The sequence below is a fragment of the Chionomys nivalis genome, chromosome 14 (assembly GCF_950005125.1).
Source record: "Chionomys nivalis chromosome 14, mChiNiv1.1, whole genome shotgun sequence".
In the NCBI taxonomy this organism is placed as follows: domain Eukaryota; kingdom Metazoa; phylum Chordata; class Mammalia; order Rodentia; family Cricetidae; genus Chionomys; species Chionomys nivalis.
The window spans coordinates 7,896,263-7,915,664 of record NC_080099.1 but is presented as its reverse complement, the minus strand read 5'-3'; the positions used below and the strand labels follow the sequence as shown (position 1 = coordinate 7,915,664).

Sequence of the window (19,402 nt, the reverse complement as noted above, 5' to 3'; positions counted from 1 at the left end):
CTAGTTATGAGAACACCAGTCACACTGCCCAAGTCACACCCCCTTCTGTACAACCTTATCTTGACTCATTACACATGATAACCACTCCAAATACAATCATGGTCAGAGATACTGGGTTTAGACATCAGTATATGAATTTCGAGGTGACAAACCCACAGCAGGATCTAGTCTTTTTTTTTTTTTTTTTTTTTTTTTTTGGTTTTTCGAGACAGGGTTTCTCTGTGGTTTTGGAGCCTGTCCTGGAACTAGCTCTTGTAGACCAGGCTGGTCTCGAACTCACAGAGATCCGCCTGTCTCTGCCTCCCAAGTGCTGGGATTAAAGGCGTGCGCCACCACCGCCCGGCTTTTTTCTTTTTTCTTTTTGGTTTTTCGAGACAGGGTTTCTCTGTGGCTTTGGAGCCTGTCCTGGAACTAGCTCTGTAGACCAGGCTGGTCTCAAACTCACAGAGATCCGCCTGCCTCTGCCTCCCAAGTGCTGGGATTAAAGGTGTGCGCCACCACCAGCCGGCTTGGGATTATAATGGGATGGTGTAGCCACCTTGGGAAACAAGATAGGTATGTCCTCAGAAACTTCAATATGATATTATATTCCATCCATGTCACTCCTAGATATAGCCCTACCCCAACCCTCAAAAGAAAAACAAAGCCGGGCGGTGGTGGCGCACGCCTTTAATCCCAGCACTTGGGAGGCAGAGGCAGGCGGATCTCTGTGAGTTCGAGACCAGCCTGGTCTACAAGAGCTAGTTCCAGGACAGGCTCCAAAGCCACAGAGAAACCCTGTCTCGAAAAAAGCAAAAAAAAAAAAAAAGAAAAACAAATGTCCACTGCTGCCCAAATGTGGAGCCCCGGTGTCCACCCCTACATGAACAGACGCAATGTACAGACAGGCAAGTCCGTGCAGACAGGAAGTGGGTGAGTGGTTGTGTAGGACTTGGTGTGGTAAGAGGTGGGTGTGTAGCAATTGCCTGTGGGTTTTCTTTGAGACTATGAACAAGTAACTTTCGTCGTTTGCACAATGAACATAAGGTCAAATAGTTGTTTACTGAATTGGGGTGAATTGTATGAAGTTAGATTACACTTTATTAATAGTTTTTCAGACGTTATGAGAAAAAGGTGAGCAAACATTTTCCTTTCCACATTCCTTGCTCATTGTATACCTCTTGCTACTGTATGCTTGAACTGTCCTGGTGTGGGAGGTCCTTCTGTCTATGTGTTGCTTTTATTGGTTAATGAATAAAGAAACTGCTTTGGGCCTATAGCAGAGCTATAGGGGAACAGAGCTAGGGAGGGAAAACTAAGCTGAATGCTGGGAGAAAGGAGGGCGGAGTCAGAGAGAAGCCATGTAGCCCAGCTGGAGCCAGACAGAACTTTAGCTGGTAAGCCGCAGCCACATGGCGATACACAGATTACTAGAAGTGGGTTAGATTAAGATATAAGTGTTAGCCAATAAGAAGCTGGAGCTGATGAGCCAAGCAGTGTTTTAAATAATACATTTTCTGTGTGGTTATTTTGGTTCTGGGCGGCCGGGATGAACAAGTGGCCCCCTCCCTACTACACTGTCCTAACAGAACGAACAGACTGGCCTAAACAAGGGAAGTGGATTTTCTCAGTTCTGGAAGTACAAGGCCAAGGTTTGGAGACAGTTCGGCATCAGGACACTAGCTTGCAGGGACAGCCTTTTCACTGTGTCCCCATGGTCTGTCCATGCACACAGAGAAAGAGCAAACTGCTGTCTCTTATGAGGACACCAGACCTGCTGGATCGGGGTGCTTCCCTGATGACCTCATTTCTCTTGTGACCTCATTTATCCCTAATTACTTCCTTAGAAGCCTTCTCTCCAAATACAGCTGTCATGGGGCCAGCGTCCCAACATACCAGTTGAACGCATGTAAACATTCAGACCATCACAGATGCAGAAGTTTTGTTCAGTTGGCTCTCACTCTGTGACCATCTTCACTGGTGCTCTCAGACTGCAGAATAGTTGGCTTGATCTCGCATTCCTGCTTGGATCCAGCTGAAACCAGCTGGTGGACCTGTCATCACCTGGAGATTCATCTCCAAACATTCCAGGATGCCCTTTAGGCAATGCCCAGGAATTACTCAAGATAGAGAAGAGTAAGCTTGGATCTACGAACATACCACCCTGAATGTGCCTGATCTCGTCTGATCCCAGAAGCTAAGCAGGGTCGGGCCTGGTTAGTACTTGGATGGGAGAAGAGTAAGCTTGGAAGTAAACCCAGGGGACACAACTTTGCCAGTGCACACAAGGAAAATGGCAGCCTTACTGCAGTGCTATTCAGAGATGCACCAGGCACAAAGAGAAACTAAATGGCCCAGTTACTGTTGCATGGCACTGAGTTGTTGGTCCAGAATCCCAGGGACCAACAAACAGCAAGGTGCAGAAGGCTGCAGTCTGCCTGTGCAGTCTCAGAGCATGCAAGACAAAGACCTAGCACATGAACACGCCGTGTTCACACTGGGCCATTTAGGAGTCCCGAGGGTGGGCAGCCCCTGACGGCTCTGGAGCATGACAGAGACAGCGCAGCATACAGAGCACAGCCGAAAAGTAGAGTATGGGGGAGGAGCCCCATCCGTAAATCCAGATTTCGATCAACTGAAAACATAAAAGTTGTATTTTGTTTTTGAGACAGGGCTGGCCTAGAACTCACTAAATAGACCCCGCTGCTCAGACTCAGAGATCTGCCGGCCTCTGTCGCCTGGGTGTTGGGATTAAAGGCAACCCCTGCAAGCCATTAGTTTTAAATTAAAACCAAAAGTGGGGTAAGGAAAATAAGATGGATGAACATGCAGAGGCTCACAGAAGACCAGAGAGAACTCATTTCGGGAATATTGAGTATAGAATCTTAATCTACAGGGGTTTTGTTTGTTCATTTTGACAGGTATCTGCTATGGAGCCAAGGATAGCCTCAAACTCACCATCTTCCTGCCTCGGTTTCCCTATTGCAGGGATTTCAGGCTTTGGCAATAGCTTTCATGACTAGTGATGAGGTCTCAAATCTGACTTTCTTCAAATATCCACTGAGACTGCTAGAATTACAGTGATGGCTAAGATGCTCTGAAGTTTAGCACATGGTCAGATGGTGCTACCATGACTTCAAACCACTAAACTTTCAATCTTGAATGTCCAACTTAAGGCACACCCGTTAGGATCAAAAGATGGCTACTATCATTGGGAACATTGTATGGTCCTTCCTTTCTTAGCTGTGCTTGGCTGAATGCTGTGGATTTAGTCGCATTTCTGACTTGCTGAAATGTGTGAGGGGTTTGTGGGTAATTTCTCACAATGGCATTATTAATCATATCACAAAAAGAAGGAATTATCTCAGTGTCCAAGAGCTAGTAAACCTTTAGTTGCCTAGATAACTATTGCCATATACTGGAATATTCGGCAGCCACTGGGGGAAAACAGTGAATTGCTCACGAGGACATGTTATGATAGCTAAAGAGAACAGGATATTAGATTAGAGGTGACTTGATTGAACATATTAAACTCCATCGGACAAGTGTCACCAGTGGCCAGTTGGTGGTGGAACTGGAGTGATTGTAAGTTTATATTATGTAGAAGTATCTTGTTATGAATGAGGCCCTTTAGATGGCAATAGCTATTTTACATTGGTTTGAGTAACTATCCAAAAGGCTGAATAGCCTATGAAATTATCTTGACCTTGTTTTATTCTTCAGTGATTCCTTGGTGGGGTGAGGATCACCTCAAAGCACAGGAGTGCTCTCTCTGGGAGAAAAGCATTTGCCCCTGAGGAAGAGATAAAGGACAGTATGGTTGCTGTGGAACAGGGTTCTGAGGCCGAGAAGCTTGCTTTTCTACTTCCTATATGTTGATTTGGCTGAGCTCCAGGGTCTTCATTTTTCAGAACAGTTGCTGCTGAGTTTTCTTAACCTGGTTAGGTTCAATCGAGTCTTGAAGGCACGAGCGACGAGCAAGAGGGAGCTAGAATGGGTGTTTAAAAGCAGATACATATGGGGCTGCAGAGATGACTCCGTGGCTTAAGAGCACTAAGTGCTCTTCCTGAGAACCTGGATGAGACTCCCAAGCGTGAAGATTGCAGCTAGCAACCGTGTTTAACTGGAGTTCCATGGCCTCCAACACCCTCTACCAGACACTGCAGACACGCAAGCAAAACATCCATACTTAAAATAAAAAAAATAAATCTCAAGAAAGTTAAAAAAAAATGTTACTGTAGTGGGAGCTGAGGGCCTCTTCCCACAGCCCGGCTCATGGCTGCCTGGCTAGCTTATGCCCCAAAATAACGACACACAAACTCTATTCATTTAAACACTGCTCGGCCCATTTCTGTTCATGTGTGTAGCACCCCAAGGTGCGTTTACCGGGAAGATTCTAGCCTACGTCCATCCTGGGTCAGAGCTTCATCGCATCTGCTCTGGAGAGGAGAGCATGGCGTCTGTCTCTCAGAGGAGCTGCCCTGCATCTGAGCTCACTTCCTCTTCCTCCCAGCATTCTATTCTGTCTACTCCACCCACCTAAGGGATGGCCTATCAAATGGGCCAAGGCAGTTTGTTTATTGACAAATGACCTTCCTCCATCATGTTACCAGGTTCATTTGCTTAGAAGAGCATCATATTGATTAAAAAGAAAATAAAAATAATAAAATCAGCTACAGGAACAAACAGAAAGTTGGGGGGGAGGGAGGAAGTGCGAGGAGTAAGGGGAAGGGGAAGAATATGATAAAATATGTTGTAAGAAAAAGAAAAAATTAATAAAAATTGAAACAGCTAAAAGCAGTTACATCAGACAACTGATTTTTTTAAATCAATGTAGAATTTTAATTTGGAAAATACGTTAACTAATATAGTGTATGCTTTACTTCCATGGTTTACAAATATGCATTGAAAACACTTTGTCCTTACTTACAAGTCTCATCTTTGGTATATAGTCACTTTCTGAAGTATGTTATTATTTTATTGCTCTTGTTTTTGTTTTTTATTTGTTTTTTAGTGGGTTAGCATATAGCCCAGTGGTAGCCACTTGTCTACTACATTTTAGGTCCTGGGTTTGATTTCAAGTCTCCAAAAAACAAAATTAAAAACCGAACATCAAAATTCATACTGCAGCCAGGCGGTGATGGCGCACGCCTTTAATCCCAGCACTCGGGAGGCAGAGGCAGGCGGATCTCTGTGAGTTCGAGACCAGCCTGGTCTACAAGAGCTAGTTCCAGGACAGGCTCCAAAACCACAGAGAAACCCTGTCTCGAAAAACAAAAAAAAAAAAAAAAAAAAAAAAAAAAAAAAAAAAAAAAAAAAAAAAAATTCATACTGCACAGATTACTCAAACAGTTTAGATTTCATTTTCCCAATTTCACTTGGCTCATTTAACATCTTCAGGTCTGAAAGAGAATTTGAAAGAGATAAGCTTATTTACATGGTTTATAAACAGACTAATTAATGTTCAGTTAAATAAGTCCTAGAGTAGTTTTCAATAAAATTCCATAATTACTAGCAATCGTTAAACATTTGTATATAGGCAAAATTCAGTATAGAGAAATACTTCACCACCACCGCCCGGCTCTAGTTGGTGTTTTAATCCATTGGATTCAGAGCCAGAACTTGAGAAGCTTACCCTGCAGGTGCCGGTCAGAGCTGCATTCAAGCCAGTATACCAGATGAGGCCTGTCTGCTCCTGCCATCACTCTACTGCCCTGGTCTCAAAAGATGGGAATTTGCCGGAGGGAGGGTGGAGGATTTGGGTCCACAGTGCCTGGAGGCACCTGGATGAACGGGGTGTGTCTAAATGAACTTTCATAGGTAAAGAAAGCTGCATGTTTTGCCTCCAGTCAGAAATTTTACTTTTAAGCCGGGCGATGGTGGTGCATGCCTTTAATCCCAGCACTCGGGAGGCAGAGGCAGGCGGATCTCTGTGAGTTCGAGACCAGCCTGGTCTACAAGAGCTAGTTCCAGGACAGGCTCCAAAGCCACAGAGAAACCCTGTCTCGAAAACCCCCCCCCAAAAAAGAAAGAAATTTTACTTTGTCATGTTGAGTTTGGGGGATGGGATCTCCCCGTGCTAGGTCCTCCAGTGTTTTGAAACCACTGATTGGGATAGCCATGCATCACTGATAGGTGACCTAGCTCTGCTTTAGCTGGGTAAGCAGGGGTGATTTACCATAAACTGATCGTGAGACAGAGGGAAACAAGGGTATCTCAACTGTTCAATGACCATGTGGGGGGTGGGGTGGCAGCAGCAGTTGAAGGGGAGGGGTGAAGAGGGGTAGGTGAGAAGAAAGTAGAATGTCATATGTGTCAACAATGCCATAATGGGATGCATTTCCAGAAGTCCTGAGTTCAATTGCCAGCAACCAGCGCTCTGAACCTCTGAGCCAGCTCTCCAGCCTGCATCTTTCTTCTTTAACTGATCAAACAAATGTATTATCTCAGATAGGAACTGACTATAATCCCAGCCTTTCATTCATTATAATTGTGTTGTGGCTAAAAACTGACTTGAGGGGCTGGAGAGATGGCTCAGAAGTTAAGAGCATTGCCTGCTCTTCCAAAGGTCCTGAGTTCAATTCTCAGCAACCACATGGTGGCTCACAACCAGAAGAGAGCACCAGACCTCGTTACAGGTATTTATTTATTTATTATGTACACAATATTCTGTGTGCATGTAAATAAATATTTTTTTAAAAAAAATAAAAACTGACTTGAGGAATAAGCATGAAAAATACTCTTATAAAATCTAATTTTTAAATGAGAATTTTTACTTGGAATATTTACCTTTTAAGGAATGACGACCACGGTTTAGTGGTAAAAGGCACATGACATGGATGCACCTCTCCTTAGTACTGAAGATTTTTCATGTAACCCAGGGACAGTTCACATAGCGGTAAAAGAACTCATGATACACACAGGCTGTGTCTTAACCATGGCTTACCATCTGTTCTTTGACTGAATTCTCGATTCCAGCTTTAGCCATTAGGTCATCAACATTTTTCTGTAGGTCCTCGATGCGATTTCCCATTTCTTCCAGTACAATGTCAAGGAGAATGGTACATGTCCCTGGACATATGGCAGAGCGGCGTGCCCAGTGAAGAAGTCAGACGGTCCAAAGTCCGTGTAATTACCCTTCCCTCGGCTTTTCTTAGCACATTGTCTTTAGCTGTGGACTAGATTTTGTGTCTTCAGCTGTGGACTAAGTTTTGAAAACAGTGCCCCCAGCTTGGACATAGGCTTGAAGACTTGAGTTTGGCGAGCTTTAGCCGAACTCTGAGTCACTGAGTTAAACTATTAGCTCATTTTTAAACCAACTTCTTGGTAGCTTATTTTTTAAAAACTAGGGGGGAGGGGAGAAGTAGGGAGTGAAGCAGAGAAAAATGTAGAACTCAATAAAAATCAATCAGAAAAAGTATTTAGTGTATGTACGCGAGTTGAGTGAGTGTGTGTGTGTGTATATGCGTGTGTGCACACGTACAAATGACACAGGTTTGAAGGTCAGGGGACAACTCTCTGGAACAGTTCTCTCTTTACAGGAGGAAAGCCTGTGGATGGAACTAAGGCATGGTGCAAGCACTCCCGCAGACTGACTCATTTCAACGGCCCACTTCATTTATTATTTTAGATTTATTTATTTTATGTGTGTAAGTGTTTTGCCTGAATGTATATATGTTCACCACAGACTGGCCTGGTGCTTGAGGAGATCAGAAAGGGGTGTGGGATCCTCTGAAACTGGAGTTACAGATGGTTGTGAGCCACTCTGTGGGTGCTAGAAACCAAACCTGGGCCCTCTGTAAGAGCAGCACATTCCCTAACAGCTGAGCTGTTTCTCCAGCCCCTTAATATGATTTTTAAAGTGAATTTAATCATGTAAAAAAATCATGTTTAAAAACCCCTTCGATTAGGCAAGTCTTAGGGCAGATGATAACCTATACTTACACACACTATATTTTATTTTTAAATTTTATAAAATAACTATATCCTAGTGAACTCACAAGTAAAGCCATCACAGAACCAGTTTAAGCAAGTCACTGAAACGCTTGCCCAGTTCCAGCTTGCCATTCTAAACATGAAGAGGCTCACTGACACGTGGGGCTGGGACTGAGCATCCAGTTCTTCTGAGACAAACACCGACTTGCTTGTTCCAGTCAAATCGAAGGTAGGCCCTAGGAACGGCCTTCCATGCAGGGGACCATCAACACTGCTCTCTCAGGTTCCCGATTGCTGTGGAGTCTGGGCTGCAAGCCAGACAGGCTCAGTTAGGCCTGCAGGGCAGCCCCTCAGCCAGAGCTGAGGTCTGCTCTCTCAGCTTTCTCTACTGGCCGTTCAATGCCTTGCGTTGCCAGTCAGTCGGAAGCCAAGCCCGTGACAAGCGAATGATGTTTAATACACCCAGCTGCCACATAGAAGCACAAACGCAAACATTAGGATGTCACGTGGAAGCAGTCACACGCTGCTATCAGAGAACAAGACACTACTCCGCTGCAATCTACCAGCCGACGGCTTGCTAAGTGTTTGGTAAGACCAGAAAAGGATATTTCTGAGGTTTAATGTTGTAGTCAGAGCTCGGAAGTGTTCTTCAAGTTCCTGAAGTAGATTTTCTGCCTGAAAATGAACCTTAGGTAACTGAATGAGATATTTATATTAGTGTAGGACATCATAAATATCGTGGAGTACCTAAACACACATGCCCATTGATTTTGTTTTGTTTTGTTTTTTTGTTGTTGTGGTTGTTGTTTGAGACAGGGCCCCCCTATTCATCCCAGCTGCGCTGGAACTCATTGTATGGACCCAGATGGCTTCCAACGTTCATTAATCTCCTTCTGCCTCACAGTCTTGGGAAAATAAGTCATTCCCCATGATGCAGGGCACTTGTTTTGTTTTTTGAGGCAGTGTCTGCTTATGTATCCCAGACTGACCAGGAACTCAGATCCTCCTGCCTCGGCTCTCCAACATGGGGGTTACAGGCCTGTGCCAGCATGAGCACTATGATGGACAAGATCTAAACAAGACAGAGGGCTGTAAGTCGTCTCCCTGGAGATGTGATCACAGGAAACAGTTCAGGGCGAATCAAAGGCCAGTGGTCCCTTTGTTTGAGCTTTGGCTGTTTAATAGTATACGGCACAACGCCTACAGAAATGCCACTGTGGTGACTGCCAGGCCTTCGGGTTGTTTGATGCTTTATAGTCCACTCATCCTGTATGTGTCTATCTTGTGTGATCTTGTCCCAACACCTTTCGTGCCTGTCCTAGGGATGGAAGCACGGGTCCTGGAATCTGGACCCTGTGCTCTTCTGTGTAGGTTCCCTGTGGCAGGTAGCCTTCCGAAAGAATGTAAATTAAGTGGGCTCTAGTGGACTCTTTTAAATGGGACAAACATAAGGACCTGCCATGGTCTTCATGGTTATGCTGGCAGTGGTTATCAGAAACGCCACAGTAGGAACTGCTTTGGCAGGGGCCAGAGAAGACACCAGGAGAAGGAATGGGGCGGGGCTTCGGCTTGAGGAGGAGCCTTTAGGAGGGAAAGGAGGGGTGGGCGGGATCTGGGACTAGGCAGTGGGACCTGGAGAAAGGGGAAAGCACTCTCAGATGGCTAGGGACAAGGACAGAAGTGGGGGAGGGGAGAGGCTGAGCGAGGTATGGGACAAGGATCCGGGCTCTGTAGGAACAAGTTTCATCCCCAGCAGCTCAGCGTCCGCCACATACCTCTTTGGCTCACGACTTCGGTTCCCCAACACTCCTATGGCTGTGACCTCGATCCCTTCCAGTACCCTAAAGCCGGTGACCTCGGTCCACGGAGCCCTAGGGCATGAGTCACTCACCGCGTTCTGCAGCACGTCCCCGCAAGGAACTTCCGGCGCCCGGGCGTCCATCTGCACAGGCGTAGCAGTCTGGGGTCCTGGGTTTTGGGTGAACCCAGCAGGTGTCGAGCTTTGGGTAGAGCACTGGCAACCCTGGAGAGAGCGCAGGGGCAGGTGCAGACCGGACCAGCAGCCGGCCAATCCGGCTTTGCTGCGTGTTTTCATCCTTCAGAGAAGGTGACCTGGGAGGAACTCTGTCGATACTTATTTATTCTTGTTACTGTGATACAGTAAACACGGCAAGACAGTGAGCCCCCTAGCCACTTCTGAATGCACAGTGCAATGCAGTAAGCACACCACCCTGCCTCTCCATCGCCAGAGTTTCTGGTCTCCCACTGATACTCAGTGCCCATCAAACAGCAAGGGACCCACCCTCCCCTCTTTTTGATTTTCGAGACAGGGTTTCTCCGTAGCTTTTGGAACCTGTCCTGGAACTAGCTCTTGTAGACCAGAACTCACAGAGATCTGCTTGCCTCTGCCTCCCGAGTGCTGGGATTAAAGGCGTGGACCACCACTGCCTCTCTTTCCTTTTCTTTTTAAGTTTGAGTTGTGGTCATGTTGTGGGTGATTCCCAGGGCCACCCTTTTATCTGTTACCTGTTTTGTTTATATGCTATCACTCCTTGGGCTGAAGGTTGGAAGGATGAGCAGACTGTGTCTATTCAGGCCACCTCAGTACTCTAGAGCCTAGTGCAGAGATGACACATGGATGCCAGCGCGCTGCGAATGTCTATACAGATGGGGTGGCAGTGCAGTGTGGCTGAAGAGATGGCTCATTGGTTAAGGGCACCTGCTGCTTTTGTACAGGAGTAGAATTTGGTTTTCAGAACATCATGTGACTGCTCAACTGTCTGTAACTCCAGTTCCAGGAGGTCTAATGTCCTCTCCTGGCCTCCACAGCCACGGCACATACATGGTGTGCTTACAAACATGAAGAAAAAACATTTCGACACGTAAAATAATTTAAAAAACTTAAAAAGAACATGCTTACAGGCAGAGGCACCCAACGCCATTAATCAGCAGCAGCCGCAATGAGCCCCAGCTTCACACTCACGGGGATGGCAGGAGTAACGCAGAATCGTGCAGCCCCTTTGGAAAATATAGGTAAACAGGGTTCGCCACATAACCACATTCCACTCCTAGGTGTGTACAGGAAACAGCCACGTACACCCACACAGAAACACACACACCTTTAATAGCAGCACCCACTCATCACAAGGGTCAAGGAGGAGACAGCCTGACGGGCAAACAGATGAGGTATGTGTGCCTATGAATGCCACTCAACAACAGGCGTGTACGACGGTACCTATGGCACGAACGAACTTCACACACAGCAAAGGAAGAAAGGGCGCCTGTAGCACAAATGATAAAAACCCAGAGACAGAAATTGGGGGTCGACCCGAAAACCAGAAAAGCAAGGTAGTCAAGCCACTAGAGAAGTCTTACCTCTACCAAGGCTGAGTGACCATAAACTAAGTGAACTGCCTCTCTCTCCTCTCATTTTATATTCCCTCTAGTGCTGGGATTAAGGGCGATTTGGGATTAAAGGCGTAGGCCGCCACCACTTGGATTTGTTTCTGCATTGATTTTGTGTAGCCCAGGGTGGTCTTGAACTCAGAGATCCATCTGACTCTGTCTCCCAAATACTGGGATTAAAGGTGTGTGTCACCACTGCCTGATGTCTAGTGGCTTTAGCTTTGCCTCTGGTCTTCAGGAAAGATTTATTTATCAAAGCACAAATAATATACAACTACAGTCACCTATTAAATGACCCCGTTATAAGAAACATCAGTAACTGAGAATGTCACAGGGACAGTGCCTCAGTGGTTGCTATAGTGTGAGGAGGGAGAGGGGGAAGAGGGAAGAGGAAGCTGCTTCACAGCAAAGGGTTCCTTCTTGAGGAACCAATTTCCTGACATTGGACTCCAGTAATGGCTGCACAATTTGTGTATATACTAAAAACCATTGGATTACTTATTTGAGTGAATTTCATAGTACATGAATTGTATACCAATGGATGAGTTCAAATAATAAATTTTAAAAGTATGGATGGTCTGCCTTTTGGATCTGTGGTAGTTTGAATAAAAATGGCCCCCATAGGCTCATGTATTTGAATGCATACTCCACCAAGGAGTGGAACTTTTTAAAAGGACTAGGAGATATGACCTTGTTGGAGGAAGTGTGTCACTGGAAGGTGGGATTTGAGGTTTTAAAAACCTATGTCAGGCCCAGTCTCCCCACCCCCAATCTCCCTTTGAGGACTCATATATGTTCAAGCCATGTCCACTGAGACAGACCATTTTCTGTTGCCTTTGGGTCAAGAGGTAGAACTCTCAGCTCCTTCTCCAGCACCATGTCTGCCTGCACGCTGCCTTGACAATAATGTGAGCAAACCTCTGACCTGTAAGTCAGCCTCAATTAAGTTTTTCCTTTATAAGAGAGGTCACAGTTATGGTGTCTCTTCACAGCAATAGAAACCCTAACTAAGACAAGTAGGGAGGGGTATGAGAGCTGGCCCTGCATGGCCCCCAGTCAGCCTATGCAGCCTGAGTTAGCCTGTGCAGCAGCAGCAGCAACCGATGTCTCTTTGCAGACAGCTGTAAGGAAAGCTGGGAACCTAGAGTCTAATTCAGGGTATTCTATCAGAAGTGTGCTATAGATTCAAAGCCCGGGACTCACTAGAACCATTTTAAGGAGCAAAAGGAAATCTTTCTGGAGAGCAAGACCAAGGCTTTGGCAAGGCTGGCTTCACCTGGCTGGCCTGGCTTCAGTCTATGACAGCCCAGCTCAGAGGGTCTTCCAGTTACCTTAAGGACATGGGACTGTTTCTCAATGGTGTCCTCACTCCCTTGGGCCTTTTCAGTCCACAGAATCACGGTGTTTCTGACATCCCTTGCCAGCATAGCCAGCATCAGGCAGGGAATCGGAGAACTGGTAGACACCCTGGAGCCAGATTCAGTTCAGTCTAAGCAGTAAGAGCCTGGGTGCGGCTCTGTCTAATGGATGCACACATCCTCCACACGTTCTGCTTTTCCCATTGCAGACAATGTAAGCATAGCAAGCAGCAAGCAGAGCCTGGACCACAGAAGCTAGGACCAGACAGACAGACTAGCAGAGGCTATCTTCACTAGCGAGGACTCTCACAAGGCTACCATGTTTGGCCAACCCTCACTGGATATTTCAGCTGTGTCCAGACTAGCCAGAGCAGAGCCAAGTGACTTCTAGATAAAGCATAGTCCTGTAGGCTATTAAGGCAAAGACCTCCCTGGGCCCTCAGACCCTACCAGAGACTCAGGAGGTCAGGTAGACAACAAGCCTTTGGGGAGGGGGATGGGAGCATCCATGATCCCTCTCTCATCTGAAAGTGGTGCACACAGTAGCCACAAGCAGAACCACACAGAGAGCCACACGCAGAGCCCTGCTTATGAACACCGAGAGGAGCCTCCTTGTACTGGACCGGGTCAGAAGCTGGAACAGTGTGGTGGGACTTACAGGCGGGAGAGGAGACTATCAGCCTGTTCCTCACCCTTGCATCTCAGGTTCTACCTCTCTCCACAGCTCCGTCTGCTTCTCCGTCTCTCCCACGTCTCCACCTCAAGCTTGATCATTACAGTGGCAACCACCTGGTATGGCTCTGGGCTGGGGTTCTGGCCGTCCTTCCACCCAGTCCCACCTGTCATCCCTCAAAAATCTTGCTTTCCCACATGCTTGGTTCAGGACAAATGCAACTAGAAAACTGCACCAGTGGAGAAGGGAAGACTCGCTACGGTGAACAAGAGGCACCCAGGACACTCCGTAAGCTGGCATATCTATCTAGAGAGTCTCTCATTCTACTTCTGGACAATCACCTACCCAGTAACAACAAAAAGGAGTAAATGGCTTCTGTCTCTAGCCCATCAACACTGAGCCCTCACCAAGACTCCCCTCTGCTACCCTGCTATTGCCCCAAGCCAGGGAAATCCTGCGGTTCTCAAGAAAATAGCCCAAGACTGGAGTTCCTATTCATGCTATCAAAGATGTAGACCACTGAGCAGAAGAATAATGTGGATCTAATTCTAAATTAGAAAATACAGCCGGGTGATGGTGGCGCACGCCTTTAATCCCAGCACTTGGGAGGCAGAGGCAGGCGGATCTCTGTGAGTTCGAGACCAGCCTGGTCTACAGAGCTAGTTCCAGGATAGGCTCCAAAGCCACAGAGAAACTCTGTCTCGAAAAACCAAAAAAAAAAAAAAAAAAAAAGAAAATACATTTCATCTGGGTAGGTGAGTGCTTCACAGTACAACCAAGGCCGGGAGCTGGGGAAGGGGTGGCTGCTGGCTAGCGCAGCTGCTGTCCTGCCCTCCGAACCTCAGCAATGAAAGGTTCTGGTCTTAGGGTCTTGTGGTAAGCTACCAGCTGCCTATGGGCAGTTTGAAGTTCATTCGCGCCCATGCATAGTAACCCTGTTGCTGGCATGTTCAAGGGACTCTCATGCAACCTTAAAATGTTTTTTGTTAACTCTTTAAGACTTTTATACAATATAATCTGATCACTTCGTTTTCCTCCCTAACTCCTACTAGATCGTCTCCCACCTCCCCACCCATCCAATTTCAGATTCTCTCTCTGTGTTCTCTCAAATGAAAAGAAAGGAGGGAGGGAGGAAGGAAAAGGAGGAGGAAAGAAGGAACTTGTGGTGTCCAGTTTATGGGAATGTGATCGGTATACCAGCGACACTCCAGCGACAGAAACTGATTTTTTCCTCACCCAGCAGTTGCCAAATGGCAAGAACTCCTTGGCAAGGGGAGGGACATTGTGTTCACTTCCCCCTTTCTATTCTGGGGTTTGTCTGGCTTGGGTTTATGAAGGTCTTATGTGTGCTGTCACGGTATCTGAGTTCGTATGTGTGTCTAACCTCCAGGGTCTGGAGAATATGGTTTCCTTGAAGTCACTCACGATATCTAGTTCTGTCTGTCTTTCCAGCCCCTCACGATATCTAGTTCTGTCTTTCCAGCTCCTCTTCCACATACATCCCCAAGCCTGGATGTCAGGAGCCGTGTCCCCCCAAAATTTACAGGAAGCACCGCCGTGAGGAGTTTTTGCAGAGGGCTTCACTTCTCAATTGTATTGAGAATAGTCTTATTGACCAAGCCTATCTCACACCCAAATTAACTGTTAATAGAGAGTTATCTGTTAGCAGAACCTGCCTCACATTCCAAACTATCTAGAGTACTAGGTGGGGTCACCTTGTGACTTCCCGACCAAGGAATCATGACCTGACCCATCGTAACCTCTTGGTTTACGTAACGGGCGTGGACCACGTGGCAAGACCCCATGCCCCAGCCCCCAAGCTCCCCATTCAGGGGCTATATAAGCTGTAACCATGACTCTAATAAACGGAGGCTTTGACAAATAAGCTTAGCCTCCTTCCCCTTATCAGCCTATGTCTTTCAGGTGGTGCCTCTCCGTGACCCTGGAATAACTGGCCAGCCAGGCGGGTTACAAACCCTAGACAGAGTAACCCGTCGAGGCGGATACACCTGGAGAAGAGGGGTGTGATGCAGACAGCACATTTGGGGCCGAACATTCCAGATTCTCTTATTCTCTGCATGTTGACTAGTTGTCGAGGTTCTGTGTTAATTGGCATCTACTGCGAGAAGTTTCTCTAATGAGTATTGAGGAATGTGTTGACTTGTGGTTATAGCAATATGTCATTAGGAATCATGTTATACTGTGTTCTCTTAGCAGAATGTTCTGTGCTGAAAGTTCTCAACATTCCTAACGCTGTGACCCTTTAATACAGCTCCTCATGTTGGGGTGACCACCAACTGTAAAATTTTCATTGCTACTTTATAAATATAGTCTTGCTACTGTTAAGAATTGTAATGTAAATATCTGTTTTCTTTCTTTTTTTTTTTCCGAGACAGGGTTTCTCTGTAGCTTTGGAGCCTGTCCTGGAACTTGCTCTTGTAGACCAGGCTGGCCTAGAACTCACAGAGATCCACCTGCCTCTGCCTCCCGAGTGCTGGGATTAATAAAGGCATGTACCACCACCGCCCAGCTAATGTGCTGTCTTAATTAGGGTTTCTACGGCTGTGAAGAGACACCATGATCACAGCAACTCTTATAAAGGAAAGTATTTGATATGGGCTGTCTTACAGTTCACAGGTTTAGTCCATTATCATCACGGCAGGAAGTATGTTAGCATACAGCAGACATATGCTGAAGAGGTAGCTGAGAGTTCCACATCTGGATCTGCAGCCAGGCTTGAGCTTCAGAGATCTCAAAGCTCACCCCCTGGTGACACACTTCCTCCCCACCCCCAACAAGGCCACACCTATTCCAGCAAAGTCTTATTTCTTAATAGTGCCACTCCCTATGAGCCTGGGGGGAGCAATGTATTCAAACCACCACACCTGCCTTTAAGTGAACAATCAAACTCACTCCCTTGGATTTCTCACGTGATCATGTGATCCTTTGTTTTCAAGACAGGGTCTCATTGTGTAGCTCAGGTATCCTGGGACCTCACTCTCTAGACCCTGAGGGCTTCAAAATCACAGAGATCCACCTGCCTCTGCCTCCTAAGTGCTGGGATTAAAGGTACGTGCACCACACCCAGCTTTAACCTTAAATTACGTACTTCAAGTCCTTCACCCACCACGACCTTCACTCAGAATAGTGCGTGTGTGTGTCTGTGTGTTGTAGTAATAAATGCTAAAAACAGCAAGACGTTGAAAGCAACCTAATATGATAAATATCCATAAATGTTGGAAACAGTATACAGATAGTTTGTTATCTGGGTCAGTTGTGTTGTGATCCAGCTGCCCTCACTCCCCCTTACTGACAGCGGAACTTCCTGGTGGTCTGTAATTGACAAGGATGTTTGTGTTCTTTCTGGCCTGTGTGTCTCCACAGAAGGAGTAGAGGTATAAAAGGTTGCTGGGCAAACTAAAGGTTGCTGTTCTTCCACCTGAAAAGCCTCAATATCTCAATCCCGGCACCCCTCTGCCAGTCTCAGCTATCCAGGCTGCGCTGGCTGTAGCAAGTTGGAGTCAGCAAACGCCCATTAAAGATTTCTGATAATTGGGCTAGAGAGTTGGCTCATAGGTTGAGAGCACTGATTGCCCTTCCAGAGGACTCAGGTTAAATTCCCAGTGCCTACATGGTGGCTCACAACTCCAGGTCATGCACATGGTTCATAGACATACACACAGGATTTTTTTTTTTTAATTTTATGCACCCACACCCACATAAATAGCAAAACTAAAAAATATTTCTGTGAACTATTTCTCATTCTTTTCCCATGTAATTCTTTCTGTGCATTAAATACGGAGCCAAAACCCTTTGTTATAGAGACCGAGACATAGAGCGATTCACAAGACAGCATTCCTTCCAACCCAGATTCGGATTCACATAACTGCAGACAGGACAGAGATGGAAGACATGGGGAGAGAAGGAGAGAACTCAGATCTGGGCTTGCTCCTGGTCAAACTCCTCCAGAGGGAAGTGCCCTAGAGCAACACTGGAGGGGCTCTCACAGGCAAACATTCAGACAGGTTTTACGGGTACAACCCTTTCCTCTCCCTTGCTAAAAACTGTTCGTGCCTAAAGCTAGCCCCCAGGGTCTATCCGCCTTATTTGGCCACCTACTTATTCCTGAGACTGAACACCAAGGTCCAATAATCAAAATCCACTATTTGATTAATGTGTCCAGTCAGGAATTATCAACTCACCCAAGCACACACGCCCCCTTTCCCATTAAAAATCCACTTCTGGAGCCGGGCGGTGGTGGCGCACGCCTTTAATCCCAGCACTCAGGAGGCAGAGGCAGGCGGATCTCTGTGAGTTCGAGACCAGCCTGGTCTACAAGAGCTAGTTCCAGGACAGGCTCCAAAACCACAGAGAAACCCTGTCTCGAAAAACCAAAAAAAAAAAAAAAAAAAATCCACTTCTGAAGAAACACCCTCTTTCGCTTCTCCTGCTCTCTTGATTTTTGTTCTTTATTATTTATTTATTTATTTATTTAGGTTTTTCAAGACAAGTTTTCTTTGTAGTTTTAGCGCCTGTCTTGGAACTAGCTCTTGTAGACCAGGCTGGCCTCGAACTCACAGAGAGCCACCTGCCTCTGCCTTCCGAGTGCTGGGATTAAAGGCGTGCGCCACCCGGCTTCTTTTTTTTTCTGCTTGTGCTTGATGAAGCTGCTGCTTCTTTTTCAGCTCTACCCCCGCCCCCACACCCCACCTTGTCCTCCTTTGAGACTATGTCCTGTACTGATTCTGAGGGACCAACCTCCCTTTCAAACCCTGATGAATTTTGAGTACCCTAATGTTCTTGTTGCTACTGCACCAGTATGCATGTCTGGCCTTGCAGGTTCTTGATGTAGTTTTGGGGTTCATAGCGCTATGAATACTAACTAGCCAGTGGGGATGAAGCTTCCACCAGCTAGGTTTCTTCAGGTTCTATGACATAGGCATGTGGTAGCTTACTATCAAGTTCGGGGAATAATCAATAGTATGGGCAACAGCCTGGAATGTTCAGGGGGTGTCTGTGGGACCACACTGGCTAACAATTCAAAAAGGTAAATTCCTGCTTTAAGAGTTTTATTTGGCAGTGTATAATGTCTAGTTGGGATATTGAAACCCCATTATAGGTTTTTTTTTTTAAATATTTATTTGTTATGTATACAATAGTTTATCTGTGTGTATGCCTGCAGGCCAGAAGAGGGCACCAGACCTTATTAGAGATGGTTGTGAGTCACCATGTGGTTGCTGGGAATTGAACTCAGGACCTTTGGAAGAGCAGGCAATGCTCTTAACCACTGAGCCATCTCTCCAGCCCCCCCCCCCCATTATAGGTTTTTTGAGATACGGTTTTCCAGTAGCTATGGAGCCAATCCTGGAACTTGCTGTGTAGACCAGGCTGGCCTTGCCTCTGCCTACTGAGTGCTGGGATTAAAGGCTTGCACTGCCACTAGTCAGTTTCCATATGGCTTTTTTTTTTCTTTTTGTTTTTTTGAGACAGGGTTTCTCTGTGGTTTTGGAGCCTGTCCTGGAACTAGCTCTTGTAGACCAGGCTGGTCTCGAACTCACAGAGATCCGCCTGCCTCTGCCTCCCGAGTGCTGGGATTAAAGGCGTGCGCCACCACCGCCCGGCTCCATATGGCTTTTAAAAAGGCCTTTTGTGTTAGTCATCTCTCCTCATGTTTCCTTCACTACCCTACCTCCCATCCTCTTCTGTTACTCTGTCTTTTGGGGGGGATGGGTAGGAGTTGAAGACAGTGTTTCTCTGTATAGTTTTAGAGCCTGTCCTGGAACTCACTCTATAGATCAGGCTGGCCTTGAACTCACAGAGATCTGCCTGCCTCTGCTTCCCGAGTACTGGGATTAAAGGTGTATGCCACCACTGCCCGGCCTCTATCTTTTTTTTATTATAAATTATTACTAAAAAAATTTGTAAAAGAATTCTTTTGGGGTAAATTGGAGTGTGCAGATTTAAGTATATTTTTGTTTCTTTTCATTTATTCTAAAATGGTTGAAATGTCTTCATAATGTATACTTTTTAAAATGCAGTCTTCAGTTTTAGG

General features: G+C 46.2%; 1 protein-coding gene across 2 annotated transcripts; it reads right to left on the bottom strand.

Moving 5' to 3' along the window:
* Positions 1 to 5,327: 5,327 nt before the first annotated feature.
* Positions 5,328 to 9,954, bottom strand: Hsbp1l1 (heat shock factor binding protein 1 like 1). Of its 2 annotated transcripts, none has more exons than XM_057789266.1 (4): positions 9,806 to 9,954; positions 8,523 to 8,610; positions 6,926 to 7,020; positions 5,328 to 5,381 (listed from the first exon to the last, which is right to left on the bottom strand). In XM_057789266.1, the coding sequence occupies exons 1-4, from the start codon at positions 9,854 to 9,856 to the stop codon at positions 5,376 to 5,378; spliced, it is 240 nt and encodes a 79-aa protein (XP_057645249.1). In that variant the 5' UTR covers positions 9,857 to 9,954; the 3' UTR covers positions 5,328 to 5,375. The 2 variants fall into 2 exon arrangements, with proteins under 2 accessions (XP_057645249.1, XP_057645250.1); XM_057789267.1 differs by having other exon boundaries at positions 8,523 to 8,589.
* Positions 9,955 to 19,402: the final 9,448 nt, after the last annotated feature.

What these genes read in the sequence shown, in the direction of transcription:
- Hsbp1l1 (XM_057789266.1), bottom strand. Translation starts at nt 9,856, where the DNA reads ATGGACGCCCGGGCGCCGGAAGTTCCTTGCGGGGACGTGCTGCAGAAC. An exon ending in GGGACGTGCTGCAGAACGCG is followed by an intron (nt 8,611 to 9,805) that starts GTGAGTGACTCA and finishes TATCTCATTCAG; the next exon opens with TTACCTAAGGTTCATTTTCA. An exon ending in TACAACATTAAACCTCAGAA is followed by an intron (nt 7,021 to 8,522) that starts ATATCCTTTTCT and finishes TTGACATTGTAC; the next exon opens with TGGAAGAAATGGGAAATCGC.